We start from the raw sequence: 26012 nt of genomic DNA, 5'->3' as shown, positions 1-26012 counted from the left end.
TTATACCACATTATATATACGTTGTACCACATTATACCACATTATACCACGTTATACCACATTATACCACGTTATACCACATTATATATACGTTGTACCACATTATACCACATTATACCACGTTATACCACATTATACGTTGTACCACATTATACCACGTTATACCACATTATACCACATTATACCACATTATACCACATTATATATACGTTGTACCACATTATACCACGTTATACCACATTATACGTTGTACCACATTATACCACGTTATACCACATTATATATACGTTGTACCACATTATACCACGTTATACCACGTTATACCACATTATAGCACGTTATACCACATTATATATACGTTGTACCACATTATACCACGTTATACCACGTTATACCACATTATACCACGTTATACCACATTATACCACGTTATACCACATTATATATGTTGTACAACATTATACCACATTATACCACGTTATACCACGTTATACCACGTTATACCACAATATATACATTGTACCACATTATACCACCTTATACCACATTATATACATTGTACCACATTATACCACGTTATACCACGTTATACCACATTATATACATTGTACCACATTATACCACGTTATACCACATTATACCACGTTATACCACGTTATACCACATTATACCACATTATACCACATTATGCCACATATTACAATATATTTTCACGATGCTGTGCGTTGCAGGGAAGTAATAACAATGTGTCACGATTTTCTGCTGTTTATCTGTTTCAGACCGGCCATTAAGAATTGGACCAAACATTAGAGCGCTGTTTACACTGTTGTCTTTGGGCCAAAGTTTGGCTTGCGCTTCATCTTATTTTTCTGCGTTCCCCATCTTTCATCTGCCCTATTGAGATTCAATTCAATTCAGTTTATTTTGTATAGCCCAATATCATAAATTACAAATTTGCCTCAGAGGGCCTTACAATCTGTACACATACAACATCCTGTCCCAGGACCTCATATCGGATCAGGAACAACCTTCAGGAGATCTAAATAAGCATCTTCCACAGCAGCTTCATCATCGCCATTACAGGACATGATTACAATGATGCCAGTTATGACTCCGGAGACTAGGAGGTGATAGGTTTGATCATTCATCTTGAATTACTGATTATCATGTTTATATTGAATTTATATGGAAATGTCATTATCATGTTTATATTGAATTTATAGGGAAATCTCATTATCATGTTTATATTGAATTTATAGGGAAATCTCACTCCCCCCCCCAATAAATAAAAAAATGTAATAAAGAAATCGTGTTCATTGTCATTAGTGCCCAAAGGACATGAGAAATGCTAAATTGCTAAAGTCTCAAGTCTTTTATTTGAGGATCCACAGCCCTTCAGGTACGATGATGAGCAGCATGAACAGCCTCCCCAAACAGCACCACATCTGGACCGTACGACCAGCACCACATCTGGACCGTACGACCAGCACCACATCTGGACCGTACGACCAGCACCACATCTGGACCGTACGACCAGCACCACATCTGGACCGTGCGACCAGCACCACATCTGGACCGTACGACCAGCACCACATCTGGACCGTACGACCAGCACCACATCTGGACCGTGCGACCAGCACCACATCTGGACCGTACGACCAGCACCACATCTGGACCGTACGACCAGCACCACATCTGGACCGTGCGACCAGCACCACATCTGGACCGTGCGACCAGCACCACATCTGGACCGTACGACCAGCACCACATCTGGACCGTGCGACCAGCACCACATCTGGACCGTACGACCAGCACCACATCTGGACCGTACAACCAGCACCACATCTGGACCGTACGACCAGCACCACATCTGGACCGTACAGGCTAAATCATCTTCAACCCTGCAGGTGTCGTGAAAGGAACTGTACAAAATAACAGTGCTTCCTCTGTTACTGTCAGTTGATGCAATTCTAAGCGTTGTCTGTTTCTGACACCTAGTGGTGCAACCCGGAAGTCTTTTTTATGTGTGTGTGTGTGTGTGTGTGTGTGTGTGTGTATGTTCTGCATTCAAATATTTACTGAATAAAAGTATACAAGCATTATCAGCTAATTAAATAAATAAATGACATGTACTGATTGTAAAAATGCTCCTTTCAGAGTAGCATGGGATGTAATCTTATTGTTAATATTAATGCATAATTTTTCGAGCAGTGTTTCAATTATGCAGCTGGTGGTGGTGGGTTTGATTTTGAATTATTGTATACTTTGTGGGCAGTTAAATCCTGAACAATACACCATATTTCACAAGTTGCTATGTAAAAGCGTTATCTGCAAAAAGTGATTAAATACTATGTGAGATAAATGTAGGGCATTATCTCCTCCTGATACGAGTACAAATAGTCTTTTAAAAAAGGATCATGATATTGAGACAACGCAGTGTATGAGTGGCACGAATGCAAACTTGACCCAACCTGCAGAAAGAAGACTTTCCACATATAGTCTTGAAAGGTGCCTTTTGTGTGTAATAAATTTATGCAAGATATATACAGAAATTATGTAAAGCAATGACTCAGTGCAGGAAGTCCTGCAACTGCTCCTCAAACTCAAATGTGTCACAATGTTTGGTTTCTTTTGGTTGATTTTAGTCAGCGCTGGTTGTTTGACGGGTTGTGGAAGGCCACCACTTTTGTTCATTATTAATATTGCCAATCGGAGTAGGAGGAGTGCTATTGTTCAGTGGCTGGAAACTAAAGTACAACATTCAACTGAAGGATTGTGAAGACGTCGTCCTCTTCACAATCCATTTATTGCCAAGTACGTTTGCTCATACAAGGAATTTGGCTTGGTGATTAATGCACAACAATAAACTAAAGTGCAATAGAATAAGACATCATTAAATACACTTTACAATAGAATAAACAAACAAACAAAGTTATTAAAGTGTCACGTGTATATTTAAAGTGTTAGGGGTTGTGCCGGGATGTGTGGATGTAAGTCTCAGAGTCAGTGGGGTCCTGGTCTTTGTTGATAAACCCGACTGCAGCTGGAAAGAAGCTGTTCTAGAGGCGTGAGGTCTTGGTCCTGATGGACCGCAGCCTCCTGCCAGAGGGAAGGGACTCCAACACGTTGTGTCCAGGGTGAGAGCGGTCGGCTACAATCTGACCCGCTTCAGGGTCCTGGAGGTGAACAACAGAGCGGATGATACTGATGAGGAGCAGAGGACTCAATGATGGAGGTGTAGAAGTGCACCATCATGGTCTTTGGCAGGTTGACATTGTTTATGGCATACTATATTAGGACTTTGTAATACATAATATAGCATACTAACTGTTTTTATGATATACAATGTTGTTATTCCATGACTAAACTATGACATTTTATGACATATGACCTTGTATTACATTGTTTATGGCATGGGACTTTTACGATTAAAGCCTAACATTACTTTTTTACGACATACTATACTTTTTAATACTTTTTATGACATTAAAATGTCTTTACTTTTGCCCTCGCCGACGACAACTGGTAACCTTTTCTACCTTTTTTTCATATCAGAATGGACATAAATGTAAATGTTAAAATGGAGAAAAATTTAAATGGGGACACATATTTGACGAATTTATTATACCTTATACCATATATATATATATATATATATATATATATATATATATATATATATATATAGAGTAATTAAAAAAAAGAAGACACTATGACACTTCCTGTCACGGTCTGGCTTTTTTGTCTCTTGTTTCTTGTTTTATTTTGAAGTCCTTGTCTCTCGTGTCCTCTGTTTCCCGGCACTTCCTGTCCCTGTGATTGTCTTCCCTGTCCCTGATTGTTTCCTCCTGTGTCCAATCACCTGCACCTTCCCTGTGTGCTTCCTGTGTATGTGTGTTCCCTGTGTCACCTGATCATCCCTCATTCCCTTCACCTGGTCCTCACGCCGACCTCCCGGTTTTCAAGTTAAGGTGTTTTGCTTGTCCATCTGCCTCGGAGTCGTGCTTGTGAGTTCCAGTTCATTTCCAAATAAGGCCATATCTTATAAAATATGTGCTATGCATACTTTTCAAGACCAGAAGTCTTGGATTGACACATTTGATGAAGCCAGGATAAAAAAAATTTTTTTATTTTGTATATTAAAGTCTTTATCTCTTTATATCACTCCATGAATCAAAAATTGTTGTCAACAGCCGTAGCAAATCTCTTTCGCCAAACCTCTCTGTAAAAATCATCAGAATACATGGAAATGAAAGTGGAAAGTTTGCTGCTTTAAGTGCTGCTGAAGTGGAGTTGCTCAGAATCTGGGAGAAAACTCACCGATTTGAAGATATGTATTGGTAAATTCCACACATTTTGACTTTGAATATTGGATATCACCGTGAAACTAACTTCCCCAGTTCATTACTTACACAAAGACAAGTTTACTGAAATGTTACTGTACAAATGCAAAATGAGGCATTATCTAATGGTAACATTTGGTGAATTTAGGACGAAATACAGACGCAAATAGACAAAGTAGTAAAATACAGCTGAATGTGTATTTTGGATGTTTTCTTTCCACTAGTCTGAAACAAGACCTGATATCGGAGCAAAATAGACCAACATCTGTTTTTATTTGTCGTATCTCGTCCTAAAGTAACCCCCCTTTGCAATAACCCATAAGCCCTCCCCCTCATCTCTTTCACCACACGCTGGTGTGATAAGGCATTTCCTCTACGATCTGTAGAGATAACACAAAGCGAGTCTCGTACTCTTTCAGAAACGTGGAATGTAGTTTGAAGACATAAAATAAAGACCTAAATCAACAATTTATAAATTATATATAAACAAAAATGTAATTAAACTAAGAGAGGAACCGTTGCAACTTTTATTCATAATAATTGGGCTAAAGAATGAGTGTTGTTCAGTGGAGAACGTTATCCTCCATTAGTCCCCCAGAGACTCTCTAGACCGAATGCTAGTATTCATTCTCTTTTGGGCAATATTCCTGGTTAAAATCCATAAATAAACGATGTGTTAGTCAGTCTCCACACAGTGAAAGGCCCACTCTGCCTGTGGCTCTCTGCTCCATACACACTGGTTCACACCGAAGGCGTCCATCTTCAAAAACGGGTAAAATACAGTATATACATTTCTTTTCAATCTCAAGATTGTTCCATAATTTTACACCTTTTTAGTCTTCTTTTCTTTAAAGAATAATACTAGTATAATAATAATATAATAATAATAATAATAATATTACTCGAAGAGGAGGAAATGCATTTTAAATTTGGGGACTATTTTTTGCTACAGATTCGGCGCTCTAGTATTAGTGAATATTTCAAGGCAGCAGGACAGGGGATGTGACTTAATATAAACTACAGTGTGAGCGTGGCCATAAAGGTTCATTAGGAATGGATTCTGAGCCTTTTCATGTGATTTATTGAAAACAGCCACGATATAGAATACCTCCAGCCTTGAGACAATGTTTAAGATCACTGTGCAGCACACAATGGTGTCGTCTGAATTCGTCTTGACCGACAACTCTACAGGTGTGACCTCCCTCTCTCTCTCTCTCTCTCTGTCTCTCTGTCTCTCTCTCTCTCTCTCTCTCTCTCTCTCTCTCTCAGAATTAAGCAGAAATGCCAAACTAGACATCACCGCCCTTGCTGCAGTTTGCCCTGAGATGTCACGAGAACGGGATGGACGTGAAAGTGGCAGTGACCTTTGACCTTCATATATCTAAATCAGGTCAACTCTGTTGGTGGAACTCTGTGCCAAATTCCTGAAAGAAAAAAAGAAAAAAAACCTTCCCATTTGGCAGCTCACCATAACGCTGGAAGTACATCCAGATACATCTTCAAAACACAGCCTGTCGTTTTGGCTGTGTGTGTGTTTGTGTGTGTGTGTGTGTGTGCGTGTGAGAGTGTGTGAGAGAGCTTGTTGGTTTTGGTCTTTTCATGGTATCCAGGCCTTTTGACAGAAAGAAATATATATATATATATATATATATATATATATATATATATATATATATATATATATATATATATATATACTGTATATAGTACATGTTGAGTAAATAAATACATATCATATATTTATTCATTTATTTAACATGTACAATAGAAATCCCCCACTTAAAGACTAAATGTAGCTTCTTTTAGTCCATTTTCAGTTTATTTTTGTTTATGGATGGTTTTTACACCATGAATGAATAAACTCAGTGACGACCGGCTCCTGTTGGAACTCCATTGATCAATTGTGAAAGCACCACGTTTCCATTTTTCTTCTAATAAACGCAGTTCGGAGTGGATAGTGGATTTTTCTGAGAATACATCTGATGCAGCAGCGAGTGTGAGATGGAGTTTCCTGCCGAGATAGAGGACTTGCCCACGCCCCCCCCCCCCCCCCCCCCCCCCCCCCCCCCCGAGATCTGTGGCTGCATTTCTGCTAAGCTAGCTCGCGGTTGAGTCATTTCTGATCTCCGATCGCAGCGCCGATAAATGCAACGTGGTCAAAACTCCTCTGCACGAGTCATACGCGATATCAAACATTCAGAACCACCTGCCGTAACATTCAACTGGAATTTAAAATGAATTTAAAAAGACAGCAAATCATCTCAGAGAATGTTTTGTGAGAGACATAAACCCATGTTTCCCAAACGCTTTTTATTAAAATGACAAACCATCAATGATTTCAAACAGAATTTCTCGATGATCTTGAATAGATTGATTGTTTTATGCATACGCGAGTGAAAACATGTACATGTTAAATGCTTTCTAAGAGTTCAACCAACAGAATGTTTCTTCCACTTGTATTTTCGATTCAATGCTTTCAGTAGACGACAGTAGGAACATTCAGACTCCCTCATGATCTCACTCCAGTGTGCGTTGGTATAACTTGAATGCCGCGTACCTCCGGTAGCTCCCTTAGGTCCTCTGAACTAGGCCTGCTGGTTGTACCTCGAGTTAGTTGTTTTTAACTGGACCCCCTAGTAGGCCGAAATGGCTAGCTTAAATAAATAAAAAAAGGTCATATATATATTTAGAAAGCAAGTTTTCTTTATATCTCAATGTACTCAAGAATTCACGTGAGCAAAAGAAAAAAGTAATTCAAACAAAGCACAATTTCAATGACCAGTTATGTGAAAACCACCACGTCAATCACGACACTACGCCAGAGTAGCACGTGTTCCGTTAGCCTGTTAGCTCGCCAACTTTCCGTCTGATGCAGGGGAACAAAATGCACCGTTCTCTTTTTTTTTTTTTTTTTTGGCAATGTGATAGTGGGAGACAAACCTGCATTAGTATGTTGTGGACATATGACCCTGGTGTGACACTGGGTGGCAGTCGGCTAAATATTAATTTTGGTCATCAGAACTGACATATTAACAGTTTGTTTCTCATGTTATTTTTATTTTTTTTCCCCATCTATTTTTTCTCATCTATTATATGTATATATATATATATATAAAATGTATATAACAACATGGAACTGATATGTCCTGATGTACTGTGTCCAGGTTGAATGATTCCATCAAATGTAAATGGGAGTTAAATCTGAGTAATTGTTACATTTATTTTCTTTGTCAATCTAGCTCAAGAAATGTCCAAATAAATCAAATGACCCATTTCCGTCATGTTATTCAAAGTCTTATTATTTATTTGCATCACCTTCTGAGCTTATTAATAGTTCCTAGGTGCTTTTTGATAATAGGCAGCAGGAGGTTAGTCACTTTTCTTCATCAGTAAAATAATAATTAGTTTCTAAGATTATTAATAGCTTGACATTTCACTATTTAAGTTGGCATTTGGCTCCCTTGATGACTAAGTGTGTTTCCCCTCAAAGTTCACTCTTTGTATTTAAGGGTTTATTCTCACATGTTGGAATTATTTAAAGAGGTTCATACATTTGACATTTATTAAAGGCAGATGCTCTAAACAGTTTCCATATATTAACGATGCCGTCATAGACTTTAAGACAACAATACAACATGTTGTCTGCTATGTGTAATGACAGTGACTGAGATCTCAGTTCAAATGTCACACGTTGTGTTTTTTAATAATTCAATAAACGTTTTATGCAATTCTATTTCTTACTCACAGAATATTGTCTGTTTTAGGATTGTTTAGGATTTACAATTACATTGTTTGTACAGTATAAGTACCTCAACATTATACTTAGACTACTTGAGTAAATACATTAGTTACTTTCCCTCACTGCTTGTAGAGCATATGTACTTAAAGACTATTTCTGCTTTTAGGCTCATGGTGAGACTCTGGATGCAGCCATGAAGGGGATGCAAGTTGGCCTTCTGATAGGCTGTGAAAGTGTGGACAAGATGCATTTCCACTCACGCAGTTGTGGTCGAGGAGACAATTGTGCTCCGTGACTTGAAAGATGTGCCATGCGGCTTTGCCATGCTTATGGGAATAATATACTGTGTGAATCTTGAGTATCCTCAAGCCATGAAGTATTCCTTTGAGTTTCTCCAGCGAGTGGTGATGAAGATCAAACCAGACCAAGCCTCTGCAGAGTAAATGGACTGAGAAACAAACTTCTCAGGTACTAATTGTAAAAAAAAAAAAAAGGACTCAAGATTATAATCCTGTCAGGCGTTCCTGTTAAAATTGTACTTAATGTTCTTTGTGAATATTCTGTTTAACCACAGTGTGGAAGTTGTTTTAATGTCAAAAAATTGTTTTGATGCAAAAAAAACAAATACAATTGTTGCCACAAGACATGGTGTTTCTTATAACTATAAATTGTCATTTGAAACGATGCACACTTTTAGGTCATATTAACTAAGTAATGTCAAAACTTACTTCTAACTTAAATAAGAGAGTTGAAATCATTAGTTGGACAAGGGAACAGAAAGCATGTTAATAAGTTATATATCTGTTGAACTTCCATAAACATGTACTATACAGTCATGTGAACTTACAGAGAGCAATCCAAAGCTAAAGTAAACAAGAAATCATAAGTTGTAGCAAATTGTAAATCCAATTTGACTCTACTTTAAAGTTTAAGGCAGCAATTGAACTTATGTTTTTAAGTTGAACCACATTGATTTTTATTACAGTGTAGTGCCTTTTGGCTGAGCAGTCATGTCGCATAATTAAAATGCTTTAATTTCATACATTTTTAAATATTAATTGTTCGTAGGGAATTTTAGTGTTCACATATTAATTTTACACAAATAGAAGTATCACAAATATTTTAAGAGTTATCTATCTTTGTAGCCTCCACTGAATCAGGATCATTTGATCGCAAATAATGAAAGAATACTATGTTCGTTTTTTAAAAATATTTTTGTTATATTAACATGTATAAATGAGCTATTGCATAATATTTGTGTCACAGCTCATGTCGGTGGGCTCATATAAAGCGCAGCCGAGCGCTCGCCTGCCTCACTCTCGACATGAGCTGTGGCGACGATGTGCTTCCTCCTCCTCCTCCTCCTCCTCCTCCTCCTCCTCCTCCACCTCCTCCTCCTCCACCCGCTGGTCGCTCAAGGCAAGTTACCACTATTCTCTTTGGATTCCACTCTCCGTATCTGAAACGTATATAGAAGTCAAGCACGGACATTTTGGAGGAGAAACACATGCAGGTGCTGCAGGAAATGTCTCGCAGAATTAAAAGAAAAAACAAAAAGATATGTTTTCACCATTTCTTGAAAAGCTCCAATGAAAAGAGAAAGCGTGTGAACAGTAGTTATTAAAAGTGCACCTGTTATTAAAAGTGCACCTGTTCGCAGCAACGTGGCGACTCGCTTTTCAGTTCAAGTCTAAACACTTTTTTATTCTGATTTTCAAAATGTAAATCAGTTTCAGATGAGAAATATTCTGAAATGTTCTGTCAGCCTCAATTTAGAGATGCTGACTTGCCCATGTTGACGTACGGTTAGAAGCTGAATAATAATAGAACAATAAATATTGTATGTGTGATTTGACAACTTCATTTGACACGTCTTGATGTGTTGAAAGAAATCTCATGCGTCGTGTACATTGAAAAATGTTTGCCAATTTCATGATCTTTCATTTAAGAAAATATATGAGGATGACCAAAAGTCATAGGACGTGTCCTCTGTATGATCATTTAATTCATATTGTGTACGTGCTAATGTAAGTCTCTTGATATAGAGGTTACATCATAACACTTTTGTCTAAAAATTTGTAAAGTCAGTGTAAAGCAATGTGGGTGATATTTAAATACATTCTAAGGTAATCTCGCATAAACAGGTTGCAATGAAAGATTTTTATTCATTTGTTATTTAGTATCACACCAACACATTAAATAGGAAAATGAATTTTACATGGATAGACCTAAAAAGATATTCCTGGAAATAATTCAGAAATTTCAGATTTGTATTTGTCTGTTACATCATTTATTTATTTGCAAGGTAAAGTTGCGTTAAAGATTTTGAACTAATAGTAACACATGATAGGGTATTCAAAATGTGAAAAATTGTCGTGAAAAGTTTCAGGTTTCAGCTCACACATTTTTGCAAAGTTGAAAAACTGACTTAATAAAAAAATACGTGTGTAAAAAAGAAAAAAGAAAAGAAAAGAAAAGGAATACATAATGTTCACAAAATGGTCACTTGTACCGCCACTGCGTATATTTACACCCTTCCATAAACCTCCTGTCATGTGACCAGGTGAGAACAGGATCTTTCTGAAGAATGGGAGCAGCCCATGCGAAGGCTACATCGGGATCTACCACAATGGCAAGTTGGGCTTCGTTGGGCAGAAATACAGGAGCAACAATACCGAAAAAGTGGTGTGCAGTAGCACTCAGTGTGGGGAGCCCGTGAGCAGCCGGGTGATGACCGCGCCCTGGCCCGTCGACAGAGTCTGGCTCAACGAGGTGAAATGCACTGGAGACGAGCCGCACCTGTGGAAGTGTACGTATCCAGGATGGGGAGTCAGCCTCGGCCGAAAGGACGCTCTGCAAAAGATTAAATGTTCACGTAAGGCTGAGCTTTTACACTTATTAAGACACATAATTTGCTGCTAAAAGCATTCCTAAATATAGAAAAAAATGACATGATGATAATGATGATGTAATTGGATTACCTGTCTTTGCTCCTCTAGATAAAATCGCCATACGCTTGGATGGGTTTACATGTGCAGGTGCTGTCCAGTACTCCGTAGATGGGGGGGAAACGAATTTGGGTTACCTTTGTGCTGACAACTGGGGTAAGAGTTTGCGTCATGCATACCAAAAATGAACTTCAACAGCATTCAGTCTGTACTCACTGGTGGAAGACTTCAGTAAATGTATAGGTTTGTTATTTATTATATTTAACAGCTGAACAGTGGGCCTGCTATGCATCAATGTGTATTTTTACTGCTGGTCGAGGTGGAGGGGCAGTAGTTTTATCTTTACTTTGTACAAAGTCAGGTAGTTCCCTCCTGTGGTCACCCCCCCCCCCCCCCCCAAAAAGGATCACAAGATAAATCGGTTGTGAGATAAAAAGTGCTGCTTCAAAAATGTGTTTCCTTTGTCTTTTCCTCCTGCCTTTGCTTCTTTTTTTCTTTTCTTTTGGGCCACAGGTATTTAAATTATTTACACATAAAACACATTATTTAAAGTGACAATGAGGAACTTTGAAGGTTATGAAACGGTCTCAATTTAATGTCGATGCCTCTATATGAGCCACATCAGTAAAGAAGCGCATCAGCGAGAGGATTGGCTATTTCTATGTAGTTATTCGGTGTGGCTTTGCGAAGCAGCAGGCTCATAGAGCCACACTGCATGTTATCCTGCGGGCTTAATACGTATTAATCTTCCAATTCTCCCTCTTCCGCCAGAAATTTGGTGGAGGGTATAGCTCGCAGCGTTGGACGCATCTGCATAAAAAATACATCAAAACGTGCGGCCTGATCGGGAATCGTGTGCATTTAAGTGGCTAAAAGATCCGCCCGGCCGTTTCTCGGAAAAACGCGAAAAACAGCAAAAAAATCGCAAAGCCTATGGGAAAAAAACTTTGGACCACTAAGGATCCCAAAGCGTAGCTCGCAGATGCATCAAAATACATTAAAACGTGCGGCCTGATCGGGAATCGTGTGCTATTTCATTACTAAGCCGGTCCTCACGTGTCGATAGAATCCACAATGTCAGGAGAACCCTTAACGAGTGAGCGAGTCCATCTTCCTGCCCCATAGAGCCCCATTATATCTTTCGCTTCAAAATGTCTTCTCACAGACAGTCGGACCTGATTTCTAAATCGCGACTACAGGCACATTTCATACACGACACAGTATTTGTTTATCAAGTCATCCTTCCTCTCAAAAGAATATTGGCTAAAACAATAGAGCTACGGTTAACGGACTTTTTGAGATAGTTTGATAGGTAATCCCTCCATGTTAAATCTGGCAACTGAAGTTATCGCTATAGCAACCTTAGATGTTGGCAGCAAACAGGTGTTCTAATTAGTGCAGTTTGACAGACACACACACATACACAGATTCTCATTTATAATAAGTAGTGGGGTCCTCGCTGAGGAGGAGAGATATGGGTGTGTCTCTGTGTCCAGTAACACACACACAGCTGTGTCACATGAGCTAATTAGCAGCTCAAACAACACGTGCAACACACGTGAGAGACACGGAGGAGAGATAGGGAAATGTGGGTGTGTCTCTGTGTCCACTGATCCACACACACACACACACACACACAAGCCAGCCAGTCAAGGAGGCGTTCTTCCTGTCATGTCTACGTGCGCGCGTCAAAGTCACGTGTGTGTGTGTGTGTGTCTTTATAGAGAGATCAGAGGAGAAAGAGCTTCAGAGTAACTCCGGTTATATTTACTCCACCAAGATAACAAATATATCAGCGCGTTCGGCTCAGTCTTTCCTCTCTATTGATTTTTTGTGATTTGATCATGTTTTTCTTTACAGGGTTTTAAATTGTTTGGTAGAAAATCCAGAATTGCTTTTTCTACACAGGCAGTGTGTGGCTCTCTCCCCCCTCTCTCTCTATCCTCCCCCCTCTCTTTCTCTCCCCCCCTCTCTCTCCCCCCTCTCTCTCTATCCTCCCCCCTCTCTTTCTCTCCCCCCCTCTCTCTCCCCCCTCTCTCTCTATCCTCCCCCCTCTCTTTCTCTCCCCGCCCTCTCTCGCCCCCCCCTCTCTCTCTCTCTCTCTCCTTCCCCCCCCCTCCCTCTCCTCTCCTTCTCCCCCTCCCTGCCTCCCGCCCCCTCTCCTTCCCCCCTCACCTCTCCGCCCTCTCTCCTTCCCCCCTCACCTCTCCGCCCCTCCCTCTCTCTCTCCTTCCCCTCACCTTCCTCACCTCTCCTTCTCTCCCTCACCTCCCCGCCCCTCCCTCTCCTTTCCCCCCTCACCCTCCTTTCCCCCCTCACCTCACTAGATATATACATGTATATAATATACATGTATCTAAACACCTCTCGGTAGAAGCCACACCATCTAAATTTCTTGCGAAATGTTCTAGTTCTTAATGCTGGAGGCCGTATTGCTCTCTCTGGAGGGAGGGGAGGCAACCAGGACTGACTTAGAGACCCTGCATGTAACATGAGAGGTCTTCTAAAAGGGAAACACTACCGCTCTCCTCCACAGGGGGCTGCCAAATTCAAAACAAAATAAAAGTTCCTCATAGCAGCTTTAAATGAAACCAGGAGTGTGGAGACAGCATTTAACTAAACGTAATGAACTGTTCTCTCCTTCTTTATTTCAAAGCTCAATGTAGTTTTAGTGTTTCCTTTTGACTTTGTAATGCATTTAAATGGATTGGTTTGGGTTAAGTATCAGGCGTTGTGCCATGTTTAGTAATATGACGATGATAATTCCACTGTACATGTGACTCCTCCCACATAAAAGGAAAGGATGAAGCCGACCTTTTGTGCAAAAACCTCAATTGCGGCACGTCCAAGGAGATTGTTGAGCACCCATGGATGGGCTGGAAGGGATTCAAAGAAAAGAAGTCGAAGACGATGACGATCAAGTGTTCGGGCATTAAGCATTTCACTCATCTGTGGCAGTGTGCGGTGCAGATAACACCGTTATGTCGAAACCCTGCTTTGGTCTTATGCACAGGTAACACACACACACACACACACACACACACACACACACATCATTAAGTTTACTCGAGTGTTGCAGAGAATTAAGAAAAGAGTTCACAAACAGGTCACGAAAGAGTGCAGCTCCAAGGAAACCCATCCAATGTCTGTTCCGGGCGGCTGCTAAAAGAGGAAAGCGGCGGCTGGAAGTCAGTCACCTGGACCGTCCACAACAACAACACCAATCTCGATGCGTGGTGCCAGAAAATGCAGTGTGGCACCAGCGTTGATCACAAGAAGCATGGCGATGGCACAAATCTGACATGTTCAGGTATTTCAACTAATTCATAGCCATCTTTCCCACAAGCAACAACTTTTTTCACCATGATTTTCTTTTGTTTTGTCTTATATATTATTCGAGCCACTCGGAAGTTATTAATCATATTATCAAAAGCACTTTCCTATGTGTTGTTTTGTTTCCTTCACAGACGATGTTAAAGTGGTTCTGATGGACAACAATAATAATCCCAGCAGGTGCTACGGTGCAGTTCATGTGGCGGTGAATGGTACAAGGTGGCCCGTGTGCTCCTCCACCTGGACCAACGAGGATGCTAAAGTGGTTTGCTCGGAGCTAGGCTGTGGGAGCGTGAGTTTTCAGTAGCCGTGTTGCTATGTTACATTCACGTACATTTATGCACATTAGATACAAATACTCCCCAAACTCACATGACTGAACAGCTGTTTCTGCTGTCGTCGTCTTCCCGGTTATTCGCATCACGTTCCACGCATGACAGTTTGAAACATACTTAAAACATACATGAAAGAACTATTAAATCTTGCCCGATAGAAACAAATTCTAAGAGGACCTCGCTCCATGTTTCTCTTGTTAGGGTTTACAACCGCTACTTCTTCTTCTACTGTTTACTGGTGGATTACAGCCATGTAGCCTACAGCGCTAACTCCTGACCAAACTACGCTATGGCCCAATTTATTCGCTCTAAACCAGTTGATGGAAACTAACTAACTAGCATTTCTTTTATGTGACATTTTAAAAAGTTTGCTTAATATACGCGTAATGATTAAATGGCAACACGACTAGTGGCACTTCTAAAATAAATGTTTTATTTAATACTAGCCCATGTAGTTTTGATCAATAGCGGCCACTGTGGCCACAAGTGACAATTACAGGATAATGGCAAATGTATAGTATAGTATATTAGTTGCTTAAGTAGACAGCAAAATGACAATAATATCTTAACGTGTTATAATATTAGAAAACATAAGCAACAAAAGCTACTGCCAGACCTATTCAAACTGCAGCAGCAAACCCTCCCGAGTGTATTTAAGTAAGCATGAGTGTGCTTCATGGCGTTTTTTTTGTTTATTTATTTTTTCGTCTCGCTTTAAATGTTTAAAGAAACAGTTTGACATTTTTGGAAATACGCTCATTCAATACCACTTGCATATCTTTTCCTTAAACATGAAACCAGGAGACGATTAGCGTAGCTTAGCGCTAAGACTAACGGGGAGGGCTTTCTAGGCCAGCTGTTTCCCCACATTTCAAGTCTTCCTGCTAAGCATCTTCTGGCTGTAGCTTCATGTTTAACCGACAGGTATGAGAGTGGTACTAGGTGTTCCTATGTAGATTTGACAAAAAAGCTAATAAGCCTATTACCCAAAATATCTCATCCCAGTATCTTTTACGATCAACATCATATGTATGGTACAAATGAATGACATGATATTCAGACTATCATAACGGCTTTCTTCTAGGTGTTTAGTAAAAGTACGAGGCCTAAAGAATGGGGTATAATGGACAACGTGCAGTGCTCAGGCCAGGAATCCTCACTGTGGCACTGTAGAGCCAAGCGTGACCACAGCCCTTTTCCATGTACTAAGTCTACCGCCGCCTATGTAGTCTGTGCAGGTGAGATATGGCAGAAGTAATATGGTGATAGTCTCTTCCTGTTATTTTTAACTTTGACATGATGGTGGAAGCAAAATATTTGTGTGATGGCATGTTGTGATACAAAGTATATCTCCAATTTGATTCATTTCTGCATAGCAGCATGTGTTACATGTTTGACAATTCTCTTGCTGTCATGGAGCAGATAGTATGAAAGTGAGATTGATGGACGGTCCTGGAAAATGTGCCGGGAGAGTGGAGATCGAACATGAGGGCAAATCGCTAAGGGTCTACCAACAAAGATGGACCGACACCAACTTAGATACTGTCTGTGAACTATTAAACTGTGGGAAAAAAGGAAATGCCATCAATCTGGACAAATTCAGCCAGGGTTCAGGTGAATTTCTGCTAAAGGCTGTACAATGCAAGAAGAACGCCAAACACATATCTGAGTGTATCACAAGTAGCTACAACAACCCACGTAAGCAGGTGATGGGAATAACCTGTGAAGGTGAGTGTTTTGTCAGTTTTTCTCTTTGACCTTTTGTTGTTGCACCTGACTGTCATTCACTAAATCCAACGTGTCACGTACAGCAGAGAGTTGTCGCCACTCAAGTGAACTCGATTCTAGTACAGCCATTGCAAGTTTGAAAGAGTCTACAAAAATGTACTCAATCAATTACCAGACCATTAAAAGCTTACGGAGGATCATTTTGAATACAGTTTTCCATATGCGCATGTGTATATTTCAATTTTCAGGGCTGAAAACAACATTTGTGGTCCCTCAAATCCACAAGCTCCACAGTTGAATTAATTGTTTAACTTGTAAAACATCTCACCATTTTCATAATTCATAATGTAAAGTAACTCTTTGTACTCGCTAACCCTTTCTTGTGAGGGCAGACACCCTGGACACGTTTCCAGTCTAAGACTAATACACCTTGTGCTTCTGTCCCTGTCAGAGCACAAGGTGGTTTTTCTGAAGGGAAATCTGTCCTGTTTGGGCATGGTGGGCATAGAGCAGGGCAGCAAAACCTACTGGCTCTCCGGCTATAACGGGACATGGAACAAAGAGTCTGCAAACACTGTGTGTCGGCAGATGCACTGTGGGAAAGCCTTACAACATTCCTTCATCTCTCGTGGTGATACGATGAAACCCCTTTGGAATGAATCTTACCGCTGCTCATCCAACTCCGAATCCCTGTTTCACTGCGAAAGCAACAATACACTGCCATCTGACCACCCAGACACTATTGCCACTGTGATATGCTCAGGTAATGTGAAATTACCATTTTTAATTGAAAACTTCATTTTGTTCAGAAATAAATCTGCTGATGCAAGTCTGCGAACAACATCCTTTTGCTGTTTGGTTGCCACGACAGGAAACATTACAGTGGACCTGACCAATGAGTGTTGGGGCAATGTCAACGTTTGTCTGGACGGGAAGTGCGGAGGCGTGTGTGCCGATAGCTGGACAAAGCAAAAGTCGGCGATGCTGTGTGAAAACCTGGGCTGCGGGAACAGAGTCCTGGAGGCCACCGCCAAGCCCAACGAAAGCCAGGTGATGTTCAAAAGTATGCACTCCACAGAGGAGACGACCCACCTGTTCCAGTGCAACTTCGTCATAAGTGATGAAAATGACAAGACGTGTGACCATAACCCAGCCTATGTTGTCTGCTCAGGTAATTTATTTTAATATATATATATATATATATATATTCCATTATCCGAGCCGTTTATCCATTATCCGAGCCGTTTATCCTATTCAGTGTAGCAGGGAGGTTGGAGCCGATCCCAGTGGACATAGGGCGAAAGCAGGGTTCACCCTGGACAGGTGGACAGTTTATCATCTTGAATCCCTCATGGATTCCTACCACCTCAAACTGCAGTTGATTCTTGCCCCTATAGGTGATATTTTCAATGTTATCCTTCAGTTACTCTGTTTGTTTGCAGTTACCTGAACATCTCACAGATTCCAGTGAGTTAGACTGAAGAACAACTTATTTGTTATCGGCCAAATCCTTTTACATCAAAACACGTGAAAAATACATCCTCACTCCCAACTCGTCAAAAACTGAAGCTTGATCACTCTATAGCTAGAGATGTTACATGGTTGTCACATGCCTTTTCAAAATAAACTTCAAACATAATTTCCCTTAGATTCTAGGTTACTTAGTTAGGTTTAGGAAACCAAACTTCTTGGTTGGGCATAGGAAAAGATCATGGTTCAGGTTGAAATAATCGCTGTGTACGTTACTGAAGTACATTAATTACGTAACAATAGTACGATAAAATAAATGGTGTTGACTTTTGGTCTCCTGAGTGAACGTCTATGTTTGTCTGACTGGACCACAGCCCCCCAAGTGGACTTCCTCACTCCTTATACTACCTAAGTGGTCTCACCATCTAATAATGACGCCGATGAGTTCACATTGGAGTTAGTTAAAAGTCTGGTGCGTCTCATACATACGCTAAAGTGTGTCTCCCTGTGTCGCTAACAGATGCGAGAGCTCTCTGTTTGACGACTTGAGATTTAAAACAGCGTTGGAAAAAAACACAACCAATTGTTTATTTCTCTGTCTTTGAACAAATGTCATAAATAACATAAGGGTTCTAACTATTACCTTGAATTGTTGAGTTGCAGGTAGCGTCAAGGCCAAAATGAATTCATCAAGAGATAAATGTTCTGGAAATGTGGAGGTGCAATATGAAGGCCAATTGCTCCCGATTTGCATTAATGCTCTCACAGAGAAAGCAACACAAAACACCATCTGTGGGGAGCTGAATTGTGGTCATGCCATCAATCGGATCGGCTACTTCGGATCTAAGGCAACAGGGAGTCTTGCCATTTCACAAATCCAGTGTTCTGCAAATAACAATTCTTTAGCAGCATGTACAATCAATTTTAAGGACAGCACCTGCTCTCCTGGTGGCCTCCAATGCTCCGGTATGTCAAATGATTTTGTCTCAAATTGATCACTTCCTTAATCCTACCTTGGTCAAACTACGGCTTGTGTCTTGTCCTATTTTGTCTGTATGGGCTTAACTCATAATGTTGGAAAACCTGGAAAAGTGGATGGCCAATTCTTTTTTTGGGACTTTTTTCTGCGACCGTCCTTGAAAGGGATAGTTGTTGTTTGTTTTGGAGCGGGGATGTATCCTAAGTCACTTTCTTGCACAGATTTAGATGAAATAATGGATACTACTCATGTTTCTAAAACAAATAGAAAGGTAACAACAGGTGACTGTTAGCTTAAGTTAGCATAAAGACTAGTGGAAAAGCTCTTTTAGCTCCATCCAATGTTAAAAACAACAACAACCGAGCACCTCTGAAAAATAAGACTATAACATTAAGTATTGTTTCTTTAATCCGTATGTTCATTTATGGGTTAGATAGATGTCTTCGCCGTTTTTGAAGTCTTGAAGTCACTGTCACTGTCACAGTCTTTGTGCTATGCTAAATTAACTGGCTGCTTGGCTGCAGCGTCCTATTTGACATAAAGATATGAGAGTGGTATAGATTTTCTTATCTTAAATCTCAGCAAGAAAGCAAATAAGCAGATACTTCCCAAAAACATTGAACCATTCATTCATTCCCATCTTTATTCAAGGATATATTGTTTGCCCAACAGTTAAAACACATTAGCTAATCTGTAGACATTTCCAACATGTGGTAGATCTATCGGCAAAGTGGTAGAGGATCACAGAGTTAGCTAATTAACGCATGTAATCTGCGTCTTTGAGTTCCTGTTAACGTTTGTGCATTTCATTTTTTTAGGCTGGAGGAAGATGGCACTGACTGTCAACAAGGCCTGTAGCGGAGTTCCGGTTGTTTACTCGGAAGGGAAAATAAGTGCCATTTCCTTTGAGGGCTGGACAAAAACTGAGGGGGAGAGACTTTGCCAGGATTTGGAATGCGGCAATTTCAAGTCCGTAAACACAACTACGTCAGATTGTCTCTGGACCACAAACTTCAGCTGTGCAGATGGCGAGATTCCAAAAAACATCTGGGACTGTGAAAAGAAAGTCTATCTCTCCCACGAAAGCCAATCAAAGAAGCAGCTCTTTATTGAATGTCAAGGTAAAATTAATTTTCTGCAGGATTGCCTTTGCAGATGATCATAGAAAGATGCAACTTCACAATCATCGTGATTGGCCATTAATGTTGTAGAAATTAAATTTTAGGAAATATGATCACGTGCTGCTAAGAGTTTGATGAGAACATTGACACACCACTCTCAGGTCGGTACGCTAAATACGAAGCTGCAGCAAGCAGACGGCTAGCTTAGTGTATCTTAGCATAAAGACACAGAGGAAGCAGGAGAAAACAGCCAGCCTGGTTATATTCAAAGGGTTAAAAAAATAAATAAAACGAAAGCTCACTAACTTACTAATAATAATTGGAGTGAGTTCAACTATTTCTAGCGAACACATAGTCCCCCAGATAACCTCAATTTGTCATTGCTCCTTTGATATTTGATCTTGTTACTATACTGCTTTCCTTCCTAGATGAACCCGAGGTCACCCTTTCAGAGGGATGTTTCGGTGAAGTGAAGATAAACGGCATCGAGGTGTGCGACAGTCACTGGAAGGAGAGCGACTCACAAATGGTTTGCGAAGAGCAGAATTGTAGCAACGCCATTGCCGTCTCCCGCCATGGTAACAAGCCTATTCCAAATAAGGAGTACCACCATGTCAGTTGTGAGGACAACCATTATACACTTGGCCAGTGCAAGAGATCCATGAGAAAGTGTTCCGGGCGTTTAGTGTCCGTTTACTGTGTTGGTAAGTATGATTGAATTGAATAAATACTCAAATTAGCACACACACAGGGGGAGAACAACAGAGGGGGGATAGAAAGAAGTGCAATTCATGTCATGTCTACAGAATGAACAACATTCAATGCATCTGACATCAATTATTCATATAATGAGAGTAGTAATCAGAATAATGATGAAAAGATTCAGCAGCATATCAAGGGGCTGGACCAGGGCAAACCTGATTCAGCCCTAACTATAAGCACTATCAAACAGGAAAGTCTTAAGTCTATTCTTAAATGAGGTGACTGACTCTAGTGGGGAAATAAGATCTCCTTGTCATGGAGTCTGAAGCAATGTTATTATTTTAGAGCGAGAAAATATTATATGGATAAGCCAAATTTAGTTTCTAGGGCTCTTACACCTTGCTTTCCCACGTTATATATATATATATATGTATATATAAGAGAGCATTATGGTTCTATCTATTAAACTCACGGCAAGAAAAGTAAATAAGCCAAAATGTCAAACTATTCCTTTCAACATGTTCTTTAAAAAAACATTTTATTATTATTCTCATCATTTTTACAGGCAATGTCCAATTCAAAACCACAGAAAGATGTGGAGGTCAGATTGTTGTCAACTATCAAGGCACGTGGGAAAAAGTGTGTCCCCTGAAGTCATTTCCCGCGGAACGTTTAAAAATGCTGTGTGAAGAGCTCAGGTGTAATGGCACCAATGCTAGCATACAGAGCCAGAACACAGGCAAACCGGTACAGCTTTGAATTTCCACTCTTTTGTTTGTTTCCACTCATTAGTCTCATGAGTATTGTGACATCGCTGGATCTTCTGTTTCACTATATGCTGTTAATTCAGCCCTCACTTGTAGCTGTCCGACTTTCCATTGTTTTGTACGGCTGCATTTAAAGGTATCACTCTAAAGACAGACACATTTGAATTTCAAGGCCAGCTTGGAAACAATGCTGAATTGCAAAGATTCTAACCAGGAGATGAAGTACTGCCTCAGCAACCAGCCTTGTGAGAAGGTCATACCTGCTGAGATCTACTGTGACGGTAACCAAAACCACAAAGACAAGCTTGTTCCCCAAATTCAGTTGTTTAGCATCGGAATCTGCTTTTGGCAATCTGTAAAATCTGAAATTATTCAACTTAAAAAACAATTTCTGATTCGATTAACGTGGCACAGAATGTCTAGAAGAATCCAGCTGCATCTCCGCTCTGTGAGTAGAAAGCAGAAAATATAAGGTGGCGGTGTTTGATTTCAGAGTACGATGTCCGTCCAACCAATTCACCCAAAGAGAGCGCGACCCCCATGTGGACTACGATGGTGGGTGTAGGATTCACTCTGCTTCTGGTGACATTGATTGTCACGTTCATCGTCATCTGCTTGGTCAAGAGCGCCAATAAAGGCCAGAATGTCTCACGTGAGTATATTATTCTATCACATGTCTTCTTAGTCGTTATTGCTTCAGTTACAATGGAGTATTGGTCATTTGTTTCACTTTTAATGTCTTGAAAAAGTATACCATTCTAACAGATTGTACTAGAGCCTTTTGCCACAAGAGGCCAGTCTTTATGCATGCTGGCTGCTGTGTGCTGCTGTATAAGACCATTAAAATATATATATATATGTATATCAGCTCGTAAAATGTAGAAATTTAAATTACAGCACGTCACCATTACCCATTAATGCCTACTTGAAAGCAAATTAAAGTACAGCACTGGAGCAACATTGTGACTTTTAAAAGAGTTTAATATACGGATGTATTGTGTACTAAATGTGTACTAAATGTGTTTTGTGCTGTCCTGACCAGTAAACGTCTAATGCCCTTTTTTTTGGTGTCGCAGGAATGCTGTCAAGAAAAGAAGTGGAGTTTGAAAGTGGCGCTTATGACGACGTGATGAGCCAATCAAATGAAATGGAGGAACTGAATCGTGGCAGTGAGTCTCAAGACATGTTCATTCATTTGTTTTACAATTTTGAAGAATAGTGAATCTTAACCACAGGCTGCTCCTCGGTTTTATATCACCAGTATTTAAACGTGTGCAGTAATGTAAATGTGGGAACATAAGATACAAAAAGATAAGAGCATATAGAATCCCAAACGAGATTGCTCGAAGACTTGCAAATATAGATATAAATAAAAGAAATAATACAAAACAAAAGTTAAAATAAAATAGCAACAAGAGTAGAATACTTTTTACTAAACTAGAAATGTAAAATACAACAATATAAGAATATAACTGTGAACAAGAAGTAATGCTGACACCAGTGTCTGATAGAATAACAATACAATAGAAAAGTACCATTGCGCACGCTTAAAAGTATTGAATTTGAATATTATTGAACATGATAACAGGTAATAATTGCACGATGTTGGAAAAGCAATATTTCACAGGATATGGATACAATTGTTTATATGGCAGTATTTCCTTTTATGTTGCATTATGTCAGCATATTGCTATCATTGTGCTTTTATATTATTATTATTATATTATATATGTTATATTATAATATTTTCTTCAAATTAACATATCATTACTTTATAGTGTGTATATTATAATTATACTATACTACGTAAGGTATATTTAACATCATAACACTAATTGACATTAATTATTAACACTTTTAATGACACCTCTAATTTGTTTTTATCTCTTATTTTAGTTTCTATTAATTTCATTCAAATAGTTATTTTGCTGTTGTAAGTCTCTTTGTTGCTTCCTTGGGGGATGAATAATGTCTCACTTCAATATTTACACTTGACCTTTCACTTAGAAGGTTTCCTGTTTTCATAAATGAATCGTGATTTCGATGCGAACGTATTCATAAAAAGCGCTTCGTCGCTGCTGTTCATGCAGGATTCAGATCCGAGTCTGAAGTGGTCACAGAGAACGACGCACAGAGCACTTTCTCGCTTCCTTACGATGACATCGAGGGCCCGGCTGTGGCTCAGCCGCTGACCTCTCGGGCCGCCGCCGCCCCGGGGAACGACGGCGCCCCGGGGCAAAGCGCAGGAAAGTTTCGGTCCATGCTCGATCGCTGGAAGACCAGCACGATGACAAAAGTCTCGCATTTGTCAGCGATCATCAATTTTAACGGGCAACTTTTCACAGAAGGGGCGACCTACGAGGTGGACGACCAGCAGGAGAGTTACGACGACATCGAGGTCAGCCCTGAAATCCTTCAGACTGAAGCTGAAGTCCACAACAGCACCTGAACACCACCTGAGAGCGACGCGGTGGCACCTCTCGGATCGGGGGAGGGGGACGAGGACAACCGGTGAGCCAAAACTGAGTTTGGCTAAGCAAAGCAGATCTCCCCAAAAACCAAAGAAGTCAAAATTACAGACGGGTAAACAATATTATAGTACATGATTTTTGTATGCTGCAGAAATGCATCTCTCGATGAAGTGAGTATGCCATACTCGGGAATACCAATCATTTCAGATAAGGCAATATTGTGTAGATAATGAATAATCTCTTCAAATGTTCAAGATGAATATGATGCAAACTTAGAGTCATAAGCGTAGTTGCAATAACAACTTTTTTTAAATTTTTCGATCTATAATCTACTCTCTGTTGTTGATTTTACGTTTTGTAATAAATAGTTTAGAATAAAGGATGGTTTTGAATCATTTATGATTTTGTGATTTGTTTGTTAACAGGCGTTGCTGTTGTACAAATTTTATGATTTAAACAATATTTTACGAGAAATTAGTTTTGCAATAGTTTGATTGCTATAAAAAGTTGAAAAAATGTGTATAACATGGTATAAAACCGCTGATATAGTAAATTCATATTACCGTTACAGTGTATATATCTATGGAAGATGACAGTTGTAAGTTGCAAGAATGTATAACATTGAGTCACATTCATTTTTTTTTTTTAAAGGAATAGTTCGATGACAAAGTCTGTACGGAGAATACGAAGTGACAGCGAGCAGCTGGTTAGCTTAGCTTAGCATAAAGACTGGAAACCAGAGAAAACAGCTAACCAGGGTCTGTCTGCAGGTATCAAACGTCAGTTGGGCTGTCCTCAAGTCTGAATTTATTTCATTTCAAGTTTCAAGGTATTTATTTGCCATTTGCACCGTAAAGGGTACATTGGAATTATTTGAGCAACGCTCACTGAGTTAAAAGGGAAAACAAGAACAATGGCCCAGATGTAAAGAGACAAGATAGGAGACATTTAAATAAAATGTTGCATTCACAAGTTAATGATGAATAGATACAATATAAATACATTTGAATTAGAATTGTACTTTTCGTACGTAATTTACTACCTAACTGGCAACCCGAAATGTCCACCATATTAACATGGTCAAATATATTGTCTTTACTATAGAACAAAGAGATGCTGTTAGCCGGGTTTTGCTACCTTTGGACAAAGTCTGGCCAGCAACAAAGACCGGAAGCATCCCTTTGCTTCTGGTCTTTGTGCTAAGCTAAGCTAAGCACCTCCTGGCTCTATAGCTTACATACATGTTAGTGGTATCGATCTTCTCATCTAACGCCCGGAAAGTAAGCTAATTGACGTACTTCCAAAAATGTCAAAGTGTTCCTGAACATGTCTTATAAAACATCAACATAACGTTCAGTTGGGCAATGAATTTCTGTTGTTGAGTTACTTCCAACTGTTGTAAAAAAAGATCTCTTTCACAGTGTGTTGTGTGCGTTGCATTCTTGTAAAACTGCAGCGTCACAAAGTTCACAGTTCAGACGGCGCATCACGCCATCGGCTGCGAAGCGATCCGTGTAGCTTGTTGCCGCCGCTCCGTTGTGTTAGCATCGTGCTAACGGCAGCTCTGTGCAGCACAACGTTACATCCTCTGCCGAGACTCTGCGTGTGTGTTGCGGTGCCACTTTTAGGTTTTCATCCTCCGCTCGCGTCTGGCGATGCCCCGCAGACTCCGAGAGGTTTTGGAAATGGCTCAGATGTTGTGTATCAAACTTTATGTTTTGCATGTCGTATATAGTTTGATACACAGCACAATAAGCCTTTTTCGCAGAGCGACTCAAGATTGCTAGAAGTTCACCGCTGCAATTACATTTTTTATGTTATTGATTTATTTGTTATTTTGCTATGCATACCCCTCGGACAACAACAACAACAACAACAACAACAACAAAATCCAAACTATCTGGCTCTGCTCAAAACATTTGAATACAGTTTCATCCCTGTGCACTTTAACATACTCTATAATCACCCTAGTAGTGGAGACATAGAGAGAGGGCAGCTGCTCACTACCAATGTTAACATGAGTAGGGCCATCCGTCAGGGACCGGCAGGCCCACTGGTGCTGCTTTCAAGATACTG

General features: G+C 40.0%; 1 protein-coding gene across 1 annotated transcript; it reads left to right on the top strand.

The window, feature by feature from the left end:
- The first annotated feature begins 1404 nt into the window (after positions 1–1404).
- Positions 1405–24256, top strand: LOC117733642 (scavenger receptor cysteine-rich type 1 protein M130). The gene is made up of 19 exons (XM_034537428.1): positions 1405–1852; positions 10646–10957; positions 11082–11186; positions 13828–14043; positions 14137–14340; positions 14498–14655; positions 15783–15936; positions 16121–16426; positions 16878–17189; positions 17298–17597; positions 18560–18862; positions 19694–19996; positions 20425–20700; positions 21264–21445; positions 21638–21746; positions 21959–22117; positions 22542–22634; positions 23556–23711; positions 23811–24256. The coding sequence occupies exons 1-19, from the start codon at positions 1405–1407 to the stop codon at positions 23912–23914; spliced, it is 4200 nt and encodes a 1399-aa protein (XP_034393319.1). The 3' UTR covers positions 23915–24256.
- Positions 24257–26012: the final 1756 nt, after the last annotated feature.

This window comes from Cyclopterus lumpus, chromosome 7, assembly GCF_009769545.1.
Source record: "Cyclopterus lumpus isolate fCycLum1 chromosome 7, fCycLum1.pri, whole genome shotgun sequence".
In the NCBI taxonomy this organism is placed as follows: domain Eukaryota; kingdom Metazoa; phylum Chordata; class Actinopteri; order Perciformes; family Cyclopteridae; genus Cyclopterus; species Cyclopterus lumpus.
Note: the sequence above shows the minus strand (reverse complement) of the source record. Positions and strands in the feature narration are given on the sequence as shown.

Excerpts from the sequence above, each read along its gene's own strand:
- LOC117733642 (XM_034537428.1), top strand. The coding sequence starts at position 1,405 with ATGATGAGCAGCATGAACAGCCTCCCCAAACAGCACCACATCTGGACC. Across the intron at positions 14,656-15,782 it reads CGGAGCTAGGCTGTGGGAGC|GTGTTTAGTAAAAGTACGAG; the intron begins GTGAGTTTTCAG and ends GCTTTCTTCTAG. Across the intron at positions 21,446-21,637 it reads GCCAGAACACAGGCAAACCG|GCCAGCTTGGAAACAATGCT; the intron begins GTACAGCTTTGA and ends TTGAATTTCAAG.